This window comes from Malaclemys terrapin, chromosome 9 (assembly GCF_027887155.1).
Source record: "Malaclemys terrapin pileata isolate rMalTer1 chromosome 9, rMalTer1.hap1, whole genome shotgun sequence".
NCBI classification, from domain to species: Eukaryota; Metazoa; Chordata; order Testudines; family Emydidae; genus Malaclemys; species Malaclemys terrapin.
Window position 1 is genome coordinate 3,515,477 of NC_071513.1, and position 12,868 is coordinate 3,528,344.

Here is a 12,868-nt window from a genome sequence, read left to right on the forward strand (position 1 = left end):
ATATAGCCCCATGATATTGACTAGTTGTGTACTGTTGAGCATCCAGTTTTTAATCTACGGATATTTATCAATGTAGCTGTTTACATGTCAATCATGGTCAAGTGGTTCGGCTCCACTTGGACCTTTGAAAGTCCACACACAAAATGTTGGGGCCAGATTTCAGAAGATTTCTCCGGTTACATCTTTACGTGTCCATTCTTCTTTGAGCCATCCGATGATCTGAGGGCAATGTGCTTCCGAACTCTGGATTCTAGACTGAAGTTCCTCTATCCACACACCCCACATCCTTCTTCCTCTAAGCTATAAGATGTTTTGTTCAACTGTCAAAACATCTCTCGTTGGCAGTTAAATAAATAAATAAATAATTAAAAGCCTAGTTTTGTGCCACACTTCATTGCTGGGTTGCTTTTTAGTAGGGCACGGAAACATTTTTCGCAACTGGCATCTATTAACAGGTCCACTGGGGGTATTCACCATACCAATGGGCCTCTGTGTAAAGCCGAAGCAGTCAGATGCGGCTCCCTGGGCTCCTGCCTGATTTTCTCCCCCCAGCACTAGTCTTGACCCCCAAAACCCCATTCTTTACCTTTACATTGGATTGGGAAGAAAGCGGACGTTCCCCAAAGGAATTTGTGTAGGCCAAGGGCCACATCCTGCTCTGATTTACACGCCATGCTGGCTTCAAGGAGGCTGCACTGGGTATATCTGTCAGAGCAGAATTGGACACCTAGATGCATTTGCAGAACGGGGCTGAAGGGTTTTGGAGAGACCTGGGACCAGTAGTTTCTGGCTGGCAGCCAGATTGTGGATTTCTTGGTTTCTGTAAGCAACCCACAAGACTCTTTGGTAAGCACATGTTAGGAATGTGATGAAGCCACCGACCCAAATAGAAATAAGCAGTTTTGCTGGTCAATCCTGAACCATGTTCTTATTTTCCTCTGCTTGTCAGAGGGCCCGAAAAATTCTGACCGATCCCTTTTGTGGCCCACAGTTCCAACGACAATAAAGGCATTCTCCCTACCACTGAAATCTTTATAGGACTGAAGCCAATGGACTGACTGGCTCATGATTTAGCAGGATTAGCCCCCAAGTAAAAACAGTGGGTATTGTTAAAAAAAAAAGTGCAGGCAGCCACAACTGTGTCAGAGCTAACAGAAGCTGTGGGTGCTCAGTCACTTCTGAAAAGCAGGACAAAAATCTTCACCCTGGTTCAAAACCTCATTGACTACAGGAAGTATTGTGGGCTGGGCTTGGAATACATTTCAAGAAGGCCATAGCTTTAATATCACATGCTTGGCTACTTCATTCTTGTCAAAATTATCGTGGTCTCTTAACTGCACAATTCCCAACAAGGGTTTCCAGATAAAGAAAGAATGAACTAAGAGCAAAGACTTAATTAAATTTTATTTATTGGTTCTATTGTTAAATTACACAATCAAAGTCAGTGGATCGGTTTGTAAATCTACACAATAAGACAGCAGTCTACAGTGGAAACCAGTAGAATTTATATGTTTATGACAAAACCTTATATCCTTATATTCATACATCCCCTATATACAACAAACAGTATACACAAAGAAAATGCAACTAGTCTTTGTAAACCATGCACGCCACAGCATAAAAACAAAATGCATCTTCTGCAACAGGCCTTCCAACTGGCTTGGCTTTAAGTCCTGTTTACAGCAATGCCTTTCAGTTTTAAGAGCGGCTTATTTTCCCCCATAAAAACCAAAATACAGTGGAGACACCATATTGGCGAATGGACTTCTCGTTAGAAAGAATGCACAGCACATGAAGTTATTTTATTTCCCACATTGCTAAGATAATTCATTTTATTCTTTTCCAGTTTTCCCAGTCAGCACCACCACCCGAATGTCAGATGTAACAGGAGCTTTAGACAACTTAGGCCTGGAGCCATCGATGTGCGTTTTAAAGCCTTCTAATTTGTATGCCTCCTGCTGCCCTACTGGTGCATTCACCATTACAGATGAAAGGATATAGTGGAAATGAGCATTGTAAGCATCATACATATTGGAACAAGGAAGGCCATGTGTGGATAGCTTCCCTCACTCACCAATAACAAGGGGGTCAGTCAAGTTAACACAAGTCTACACAAAATATAACAAGCACATTAATTGAAATTGCCAGTTAGTACAATGCGTGAGAGCATGGTGGGCTACATATAAAATTTCTAAACTTGCCTAATTTATAACTGGAATCTTTACAGTTGTTTTGCATAGAGATTTGTACGATCAAATCACATTTCTTGTCCTTACCCCTCACGTTATAACCCTGTTGCTTTCAAGTTAAATGGTCGAAGTGTTATTGCCAGCAAAAGGCATCTTCGAGATCTGCTCCAGGTGAGACTGCCTGACAGGAGTACTTTCAGAATAATCTCTAAATCTAGAGCCTCGGTAATACTCTTTCTTGGGTTAGGTACTCATCCCATTTTACCGCACAACCTTCTTTTACTGTATAACTATGGCTATATACTCATATTGTTGCAATCTCTTATAATTGTCTATAATCTGTCAGCACTAAAAAGGGCTCTAAAGCATTAGAAAAGAGTCTGATTTTTACATTCTGCAGTTAAGATTTACCAAAAGCAAATCATAATTCAAGTGTAAATATACTTCACCTCCAATTGGTCACGAATAACCAAAGCAATTATTTGAAAAATGTTGCCAGGATTAGAGATGGGTTTTTTTTTTGTATGTTTTTTTTTTAGACAGACACTATACAAACATTCACAAGATAATTTCTTAGAAAGACTCTCCTGTCTTAAATCACCAAATATTCAGCATGTGGTAAATGCAACATGTATTCCAATATATAAGAAAAACTGTTAAAACTGGGTACTATTATAAGAGTATAATTTTGAGAAGATATCATGAAACGAAGATGTGACATAATTTTTCCAGAATGTTTAAAATTATACCGCCCTGAAAAATTCTGAAAATAGTGTCCTTAACATTGACTTTCAGTTCAGAAAAGTGTAGTGTTGCTTTTTTATTCTGAGATAGACCAAGCTTAAAACTCTTTGCAGTAGGTAGAAAAAGTTTAAAATATTAAATATTTATATAACTAGTCAAATTACTTCTATTTTTTTAAAAGCCAATATTATACACAAAAGGAATCAATTTTTTTCTTCTAAACCTTTATTGTTCGTTTCACTGTCTTGTAATTTGGTAAATATCGCAAGCAGTTGGGGGCGTTAGAAATACATAATTAAAATTAAAAAAAAAAAATCAAAGAGGAAAGGTTTTGCAGGGATGCTTTATTGTGTTTGTGTGTTAAATGCTCATTACTAGAAAATCAATTTGCTTCCGAGGGAGGTTTAACAGTGCATCACGTCACATTTCCAACACCCCATTTCATACTGACAACTAATTTAAGGATTTTTTTTTTCAATGTCCAAACAACAATTTCCGGAGAGCCTACCTGGCTTGTGTTTCATAAATAATCCAACAAACCTAAAAAGGACAATTTAATTACACAGTAAGGTTAAGTTTTCCACATACAGTACAACATTTAATGCAAAGGCAACTGCAAAGGCAACATTTTAACCTCTTTTGCTTCAAATATTTAAGAAGCGTAATTTGTTTGGACTAACATTGTCGTCTATGAGTTGTATGGTTTTTGTTTATGGTATTCAACTAGTCTAACTTAAAAGATTTCAGTCCCCATTATCGCCACCGTTCCACATTCCCTATGTAATCAGTAGTTGAATTATCATCACTCTGTTCTTTATTGTGGGCTTGTTTTGCCTTCAGGATCTTCCGTTGCTCTTGGCGCTTCCGCCTGGCTTCTTGGTGTTCTTTCTGTCGCATGTACTGATACCTTTGCAAAAAAAGGTCTTTTGCATAATCATACAACTCCATGTCTAAAAAATTGAGGGTCTCGATGTGTTTTTGAGTCTGCTCGTCTATTTCCACACTAGAGGCCCTTGTGCTATTGTACTGTGTGAACGGCGCGATGAAGTTCATGTTAAAAGTTTTTTCAAACAGATACTGAGTCTTCCTTTGAAACTCCGTAAGGCCAAAGAAAGCCATACGTTTCAGGTTCTCTTTTGCACTGTCTAGAAGAACCTTATTTCTTTGCTCTTCTGGCATGACAGACAAGTTGTAACATCCAACCAAGCTTAGGTCAGACAGCATGCGGACCTGCCGATTATTGGCTAGATTGTACGGACAATCCATAAATTCCTTAAGGGAACAGCCTGACCAGTCGTCCCCTGTGTAACAACTGGGTAACTCTTCAGTAGTTGGAGACCTTCCATCACACACGTGTAAGGAAGCCTTCCACGTTGCTCCTCTCTGGACATGTCTCCATTCACTCAAATATCGGGACACAGGGTCGCGCAGGATTGTAATATAGTAAAAGTTCCTGGGAAGGGGAGAAAAGAAAAGGCAAAGTGTTTTTAACCAGGTAGATCTCTGGCATACATTGCTTTAGCAGTCAGAATCTATGGATGTTTGGGTAAGCTTAGTTAATAAGCTTTAGAAACTCTAGTGAAAAGTATTTTGCAATATAATGTACCTAAATCCCTGAGGGGAATATAACAGCTATAGGGCATATCTTCTCTGCACCTAATCTCCCTGCTTACTGTGAGATTTGCATTTACAGGCAAAGTATAAACTGAAAATATAATTTATTTTGACTTTACTAACAGACTTTACTGACTGATAGCCCGGAGACTAAATTCCTTTTCATTGTCCACTGACTCATACAAAAATGTGCCTTTTCCCTGATCTGGAGGGGCACGCTTTGCTATGGTTGTGTCTACACTGGGGAACGTTACCAAACAAATTGCCACTGGTGCTGCCATTGGTGGGAGACTTAGCGTAGACAAGACTCTGGTGACTCTTGAGTTTTCCACCGCCATGTCAATTCAAGATGGCAGCCCAGCGTGCTCTACTCCAGGAAGGGATGTAGCAGCAAGTGTAGTTCCCTTATGCACAGAGCTACAGGAACCGTTCTCGGGCATGCCTCCCAGAGTTCTCAGCTGCTCCTAATGCTGACCGGACTTAACATGGTTGTATTCATCAGTTTCAGAGGCACTGGAGAGCTGACAGGACTAAGTAAGAACTGGTCAGACCCTCAGCCCAAATCATCTTCGTTCAGTCCTGGAGAAAAATGTGCTTCCCTAACCTCTAAAAGGCCTCATGCTGCCTGTGCTGAACCCCTTCTTGGGGGTCGGTCATTTTCAATGGGGCTTGTGCTGCCTTCTGATGGCCCAATCTCAAGGGAGGGTGGAAGCAATGCATTCTTGGGCCTGGATTTTCCGATGTGAGGAAACCCTGGTAATTGTGAAATTTGATGCCAGGAGCCAGCCAGAGCCTAACGGCACACTGGGAGGGGGTGGGAAAACAAAAGGGTGACTCCAGCATGGTCAGAAAAGAACCGAAAAGGCTTTGGGGCTCGTCTAAGCCCAACGTCCAAACCTTCTGAGGGGCCATCACCGGAGATGACGGGTCAGACCCTTCACTGACCAATCCCCATTATGGAATCTCACTGATTAACAGGATCATCTGGGGTCCCCAGACAGAATCTGGCACCATCCATGTTACCAGCAAAATGCAATATTCAGTGTTTGCACAAGTGAAAATGTGTTTGGGATCATTACAAACATGCAGCTTGGGGAGAACGTTAAATTAAGTTTTAGTTTTTAGTCATTTACTTCTTTCTTTAATGTCGAATGCCCTCACTCTCATTTGCTCTGGCTGAGTGCTGGTCATTCATTCAACTCAAGTAACTATATATCCATGACAGACTAATACACCACATATTTTCAATTCAAATAAACGTGTTCCTTGTACAACAGTGACATCTTCTGGTACTATGTAGGGCAGCTGTAGCCGTGTTGGTCCCAGGATATTAGAGACACAAGGTGAGTGAGGTTATATCTTTTATTGGACCTACTTCTGTTGGTGAGAGAGACAAGCTTTCAAACCACACAGAGTAAAAGAAGAGCTCTGTGTAGCTCGAAAGCGTAGCTCTCTCACCAACAGAAATTGGTCCAATAAAAGATATAATGTCACCCACCTTGTCTCTCTAATCTTCTGATACTGTAAGTTATAGTCCACAAGATGCTGCCGTAGACTACATTTCCCAACGGACCCTGAGAGCCCAGTAGTATGAATCTGTCATTAAAAGATTAGGCCCCTAAGGAGAAACAACCTGGCTCCTTTCCCCAGTCAAGACAAGCAGGTGTGTTCTCACCAGCCCTTAATCTAACTGAAGTGAAATGAGCCGACAATCAGGACTTCAATAGATGAGTCACTGCACAATCCCGGCTTTATTTATTTTTTTTGTCTGATACCAGTGCACAAAAAGCAAACAGGAAAGATAAGTAAATAACAGGAAATTAAATGATGCATTACAATGTGATTTTATAGCAAAAGGATTTCCGGCTGGAACACGGGTTTCTGTCTCGAGCATCATCGTAATGAATAAGCGTAGAAAAAAAATGGTGCGTAAGAAGCACAAGCTCCTGCTTAAACATATATTTTGTTAAGTACTAACAAGAATGGTGTAAATCGCACGAAAGAGCAGTTTTAGGTGCTGCGCTGTAACAGCAGCAGCAGCAAAGTGCTACCGGCTGAATTTACAGGAGACTTTATCTACAGTGCACTTTAAAACCGAGTGGGAAGAGAGATTTTTCTAGTTCGCTCATGATGGATGTGTCATTGCCCTCATGGAAGTGTACAGAGCTGGATTTAAGCTGTGACGCCTCAGGGACAAGCTACGCCCAGTGTAAACATATGTACTGAGATGTCAGCGATAACAGCAGAGGGGGAGCGCTTTATAATAGACACACAAAAGGAACCACAGGGCAGGTGGCGAAGTGACCCCGTCTCCAGAGCCCTGCTAGCACAAAGACCAGGCCTCTTTTCATACAGTAACGCGGCGTGCACTGTGTAGACACTGAGGGGCTGCGTAAAGACTCCTGTAGCAAGCTCGGATTCAATCTGGGTTGCAGCCAAGGTAAATAATCTTTTACTTAACGGATGGTGTCCTTCCCGTCAAACATTTATTCTGTTTTATGCCTTTTGCTTTTTATTTGCCTAAACCAGGGGGACAAATGAGCAAAGGCAACACAATCATACAGCTTGTATGTACTGAACAATTCCCAGGGTTTTTGGTCCGCAGAACTTCAGCCAGGGACATGTCCACAAAAGTTCCCCCGCAGCAAGAATGCTTGTTGGAAAGGGCATCTCCAATGGGCCTCGGTGTGAAACAGGTAAAAGGTAACACTGCCTAGTGGTCTTCATGGGTTGGCATGGGTTGGAGCACCAGCCATGGGGGTAAGGAATACCACGTGTTACTCTGCAGTCATCCTCTCTGGCTGAGTTAGGGGTGGGAGTGACGGCTCCAAAGGGAGTCATCTAGCCTGAAGGAAGGTCTAGGCATAGCACAGCAGGCAATGGGTATGGGCAATGGTCAATGGTGGGTTCTACTATTAAACCAGAGAACCCCCAATTTATAAAAATACGAATCTGTGTATATACACGCACGTACACCTAGACACACATTACTATAAAATATGACATGTTTACTGAAAAGTGTTTGTTTATATATATAAATAAAACAGTTAAAAATGGAAAATCTGCAGGAATGGACCATATAACAGCTAAGCTGCTAAAAGCCAGCAAGTATTAGAAAAAAAATACAAGAAGGTACCAGCTGACTTGCCAAAGACAATATTGTACCAATCTTGAAGACAGGAGATCCTGACGATTTGAATAGTTAGAGGTATAAGCTTATTGGCAGTACCAGGAAAAATCATGTCAACAAATAAACTGTCAACAAATTAAGGCCAGTTTAGAGGCAGTAGTAGGCAGCTTCAGACAAGGGCAAAGTTGCATTGATCAGATATTCACACTCTGACAGTTGAGGGGAAAAAAAGTCAGAATGGGGATTAAAGATGTTGGCTGTTTTCATTGGCTTCACAAAGACAGTTGATTTGGTTTGGCAGGATTCTTTATGGAAAGTAGCAAAAGCATATGGAGTTCCAGATAAGATAACTGCAATGACTCCTGCAGTACCATAAGAATTGGTGGAAAATGTAGCAACTGGTTCAAGTCAAAGTTCGGGGGCATGCAATCACCACTGCTTTTTTTCACGTTCTTAAGCCAGACATTAAGAATGTTAGACTAGTTGGAGGCCATGACATTGGATGATCTAGAGTTAAGCTCCTTAGTTGATGCAGGTGACATCATACATCTGGCAGTCACGTTGGAATTAATGAGGATACTCTTCGCTACCTTGGAAAATTGGTGTAGTCAACTTGGACTTACAATAAATGCCAAGATGATGACGTGGTTGCATCTTGGAAAAGGGATAATAGATGAAGTGTTGAAATGTAGCAATGGTGAATCCATAGAACAAATAGAATCTTATGTGTATCTAGGAAGCTTGATCAGTGCCAACAGTTCCATCAAGGACAAGTATAAAAGGAGATGTGCCTTAGCTACAAGTGCTCCACAGAAATTGATGAAATTATGACCTGATGAAAACATTACGTTTAGTACCAAAGTGAAAATTTATCACACCAATCTAGTAACAGTATTACTCTACGATCTGGAAGCAGCTGCATTAAATGATTGCATCAGAAGACTGGAGGCAGTAGAGAAGATAGTTCTTTGAAAGATGGTAAGTGTAAAGTGGAACAATTTTAAGACAAATGAAAAAGTTAGGAGCATAGGATGTGAAATGAGGGCATGGGATTGGCTACAATTGAAAAGATTTTGATGGTGAAGACACTGCAGAAGACAAACAGATGATAGGATGCCAAAGAAAATAATGCAAGCACAACCAAGGTCAGTCCAAACTAGATGTCAACAATTGACTAGGTGGTAGGACACCATACACGGGGACATGACCAACCTGGGCTTAATGGAGGAACAAGCATAGACACGAATGAATGGCAATGATGTATTGCTTCCTGTGTCTGGAAAGAGGTTCTGGGATACGAGAGAGAAAATATATAAATATTGTAAAGTATCTTGCAGTAAAAATGGAATGTCATACTTTATAGTAGAGAGACAATGTAATAACTTTTATTGGACCGACTTCTGTTGGTGAAAGAGACAAGCATTTGAGCTACTGAGAGCTCTTCTTCTGAACAGGGTTTAGCACAAAAAAGGGCTCTGTGTAGCTCGAAAGCTTGTCTCTTTCACAAACAGAAGTTTGTGCAATAAAAGATATTACCTCACCTGCCTTTTCTCCCTAATATCCTGGGACCAACAGACTATAACACTACTGCAAACACCAGATTTTATAGTAAAAATGTATGGCATTTCAGCTTTTTTACATACTGAATCCATATTCTAAATTCAAGTAATATATAGTGTTAAGAAAATGCTATGGATTGCAAATTAAAATACACCGTGCTAAACTATGTTTTTCACTTTCAGCAGTTTATGCCCGTAACCACACCCGGCCATAGAAGTGTCTGCACTTTCTTTCAATAGTGTTTGGTACATGGTGGTCAGTAAAGACACCAGAACGACATTTCCAGAGTGATCTGTTTAAGAAAATGAAGGAGTTATTTAAGTAAACAAGATTTAATGTCATGGAATTCTATTCCTTAAGAACTGAACAAACAGGAGCAATCACTCCATAACTCTCCAATTCCAGCCTCACTACAGATTTTTTCCCATCACCACAACAGACTATAATGTTGTCATCTTTCCTACTATCATCTTTGTTGCTATCAGCATGTGGGATATTAATTTGCTCCTTAGATTCTAACGGTACCACTTGCTAAACAGCAGCTAAACCCTTATTTCGTATTGTTTCCTTCAGAAGAAAAACCACTAGGTGTCATTGTTTTACAGACAATTGTCTGTGGCTAGATCGAAAAAAGTCTAACGCCGAGTAAGCACATTAGAAGCCCAGAGAAAAAGCACGAACCATGATATTCTCTCCTTATGTAAAATATACATTTAAAAAGAGGAATAAAAATAAAATAAAAATTTACAGAAACAAAAAAAATCAACGAGTAAAGCAAAAGACCATAGGGAGAGCAAAACAGCATCCGATTTCTGAAGCGGAGCGGGAGGAAGATTTTGGCATTATGCAGTTAGTACCACTATTCTTTGGCAGGCTTTCACCTGTTTAAAGTTCCAGAAGCCTCAGTCACAACGTCATCCCTCTGAAATAGTTAATACTTCCAGAACTTAACCAAAGTCCTTGCAACAGCACAGAGGAAAATAGTTTTGCTAATTTTTGGTGTCACTGAATATAATCAAACACATTCATGAAGTTAGTCTTCAAATCACACACCCAAAGTGCAGCCAACCAATCATATTGCCCTTTTCAATGATGGGAGGGACTTTTCTCTAGAAGCCGCCTGTGACACTGTGTACCTCACATTAGCACCCTGGAGCCCCCACATTCACCACTGTGATAGGATTACAATGTTTTGTACAGAGTCTGCCTTCTGAGGTATCATTCTATAAGTCTTGATCTGCTGAACAATAACCTGTTAGATTGTATGGACTATCATTGTATGTGAAGTTATGAATGCGTGTTACTGAAATATGCTTTGAGGTTGAGAGACACCCACAGCCAACCTTTCAATTGCAACAAAGGACCAGCCAGACAGGTGCTGATGGGCCATTAAAGGGAATCCACTCTCCCAATGGCCATCCCAGAGACTTCTCAGAGAGAGCACATATGCAATGGAGACTGCCTGTCCTATGGGGGCTGCCTAACCCCCACGTCACAGCAGGGATCTTTCTAGCAAGCTGGAAGAAAATATAAAAGAGGGGAAATGCCATCATCACTTGGCTTCCCCCTGCCCCCCCCCCCCCCCAACACCTGGAGGAACATCTGGAGGACAAAGACTTTGAACTGGGGAAGGGCTGGTCCCAGGCTGGAAGGTAGTCCCAGCCTGTGTAGTGAGGAAGTGTTACCTGGCATGTACCATCTGTCAGGGTGAGAGACTGTTTGATTCAAATCCTCCTTAGTTTGTAGAACTTAAGAAATAAAAATAAATTTGCAGCCTAAGTAACCAACTTTGATCTCTATGACTGCTGCTTATAATCACTTAAAATCTGTCTCTCTGTAGTTAATAAACCTGTTTTATATTTTACCTAAAACACTGTGTTTTGGCCGAAGTATGTGCAGATGTGCGCCACCAGTAGAAACAAAAAACCTAGCTATAATATATAATTTTTAAGAAGTTATCATAGGGATATTTACTCCAGCCAGGACAGGTTAGGCATTTTAGAACTCACTACTCAAAGAATTAAATTTAAGTGTAAGAGAAATAAAAATTATGAAATGCAGAGACCAGTCAAAAAACTAAAATAACACACTTTGAAAGAATAAGTCCTGCTCTGTGGAGATGGGGGACAGGGGCAGGGGAAGGAGAACACCCTGACATCAGCACCCCCTCTATAGGGTTGGCCAAAAAAATATATTTTTTTTAATGGTGGAAAAATTTCAAACTCAAAGTTGCTTCCAATTTGTAGGATTTGAAAATGGTTGTGAATTATATTTTATCAAAACCATTTCTGATAAACAAAAAAACTGAGAACATTTACAATTAAAAATGTTACTAATTTTCTTTTGTTTAGTTTTTCTGTAAAATTAAGTCAACAGATTTTTTCGGGTTTGGTTTTTTGCTAACTATCTTCCTATCACAGGAAAATGCCTTGTTTGAGGAACAGCAGATGTATTTAATGTTAGCTAATATCATTATTGTAAGTGAAAAAGGCTAAATAAAAAAAAAAACAGTAAACATTAAATTCGTTTTGGGGAAATATGTCCAAACATAAGGATTGAAATATGGAACCCTGAGGTGTTTAGAGTTTTGTTGAACATCTGTAGAGTCAGGAAACGTGAGGGTTATCTGTCTGCAGAAGGGAACTCCAAATGTTTGCTCAGAGGGAATGGTATTTTTGGCCTAAGCTGCACTGTGCACATCTCTAGCCAGTTTCTTGCTTATCTCTACCTAGTTTTTCTCTTACATATGGTCCTGCATGCACACTCTTCCTGAAGCCTGGATTTCCCAGTTGCATCATCCATTGAAGACATGGGCATGGAAGGTCACTTTGTTAAGCAGAAACTGGACCCAATCTTAAGTATTCTGCAGATTATTTCGAAACCCTAGTTTGGATGCGAAAACTTCACTGCAAAAAGAAATTATATCTGGGTTAGCCACAGCTCCTTTTGTTGAAGTTAAACCTTTTTACTCCATCCCTCTACCAGAGATGGATTTGACCTCGGTGTCTGAGAATGATCTGCTATAACTAGTAAGAGGTGTCAGTGCTTTGTAATTATTTTTAGTACCGTATGCAACAGCTTGTTCCTTTTGCTAATCTCGACAAGAGCACCGAGCTCCTGCCCAAACTCTGAGCTGCAATGATGTACGTGCAGGCAAAGCACAGATCCTTTCTCACTAGGACGCCTCCCTCCAACTCCAGAAAGAAAGCTACGCTCATCGTAACAACAGGTGTTCAGAAGCTATAGCTTGGATGAGTATGAAACAAAGAACAAAAGAAGCTCACAGGCAGCCTAGGAACAAGGCTGACCCTGAAGCTATCAAGTACCAAGAGATGGGTTTGACATTCATTTGCTCTTGATAACTCCCTGTGCGCAATTCCACCCTGGAGTAAAGTGGGGGGCTGAATGGTTTAATAGTGTAGAGAGAGCCAATTCAGCATCAACTGCTCTGCTTATCACATTATTTCAAGGTTAAGCCAGTTCATTTTCTTGAGTCAGTGAATTATTCACACACGACATCTTATCATAGATGGACCTACCACAGATTTGGAGGCTGAGTTCAGATTAACATGCATTAGTTTGGATGCTTATTCAGACTGCTGGAGTCTGCAGCACTGGGATAGAAATCACA

The 12,868-nt window shown here is 40.6% G+C and overlaps 1 protein-coding gene across 1 annotated transcript in view; it reads right to left on the minus strand.

Annotated features, from left to right (window-relative positions):
* Positions 1 to 1,386: 1,386 nt before the first annotated feature.
* Positions 1,387 to 12,868, minus strand: part of HS6ST2 (heparan sulfate 6-O-sulfotransferase 2) — a 222,050-nt gene continuing 210,568 nt past the window's right edge. Inside the window, 1 exon segment of the mRNA XM_054040467.1 lies at positions 1,387 to 4,386. Coding sequence (XP_053896442.1) covers positions 3,687 to 4,386 — 700 coding nt within the window. The 3' untranslated portion in view covers positions 1,387 to 3,686.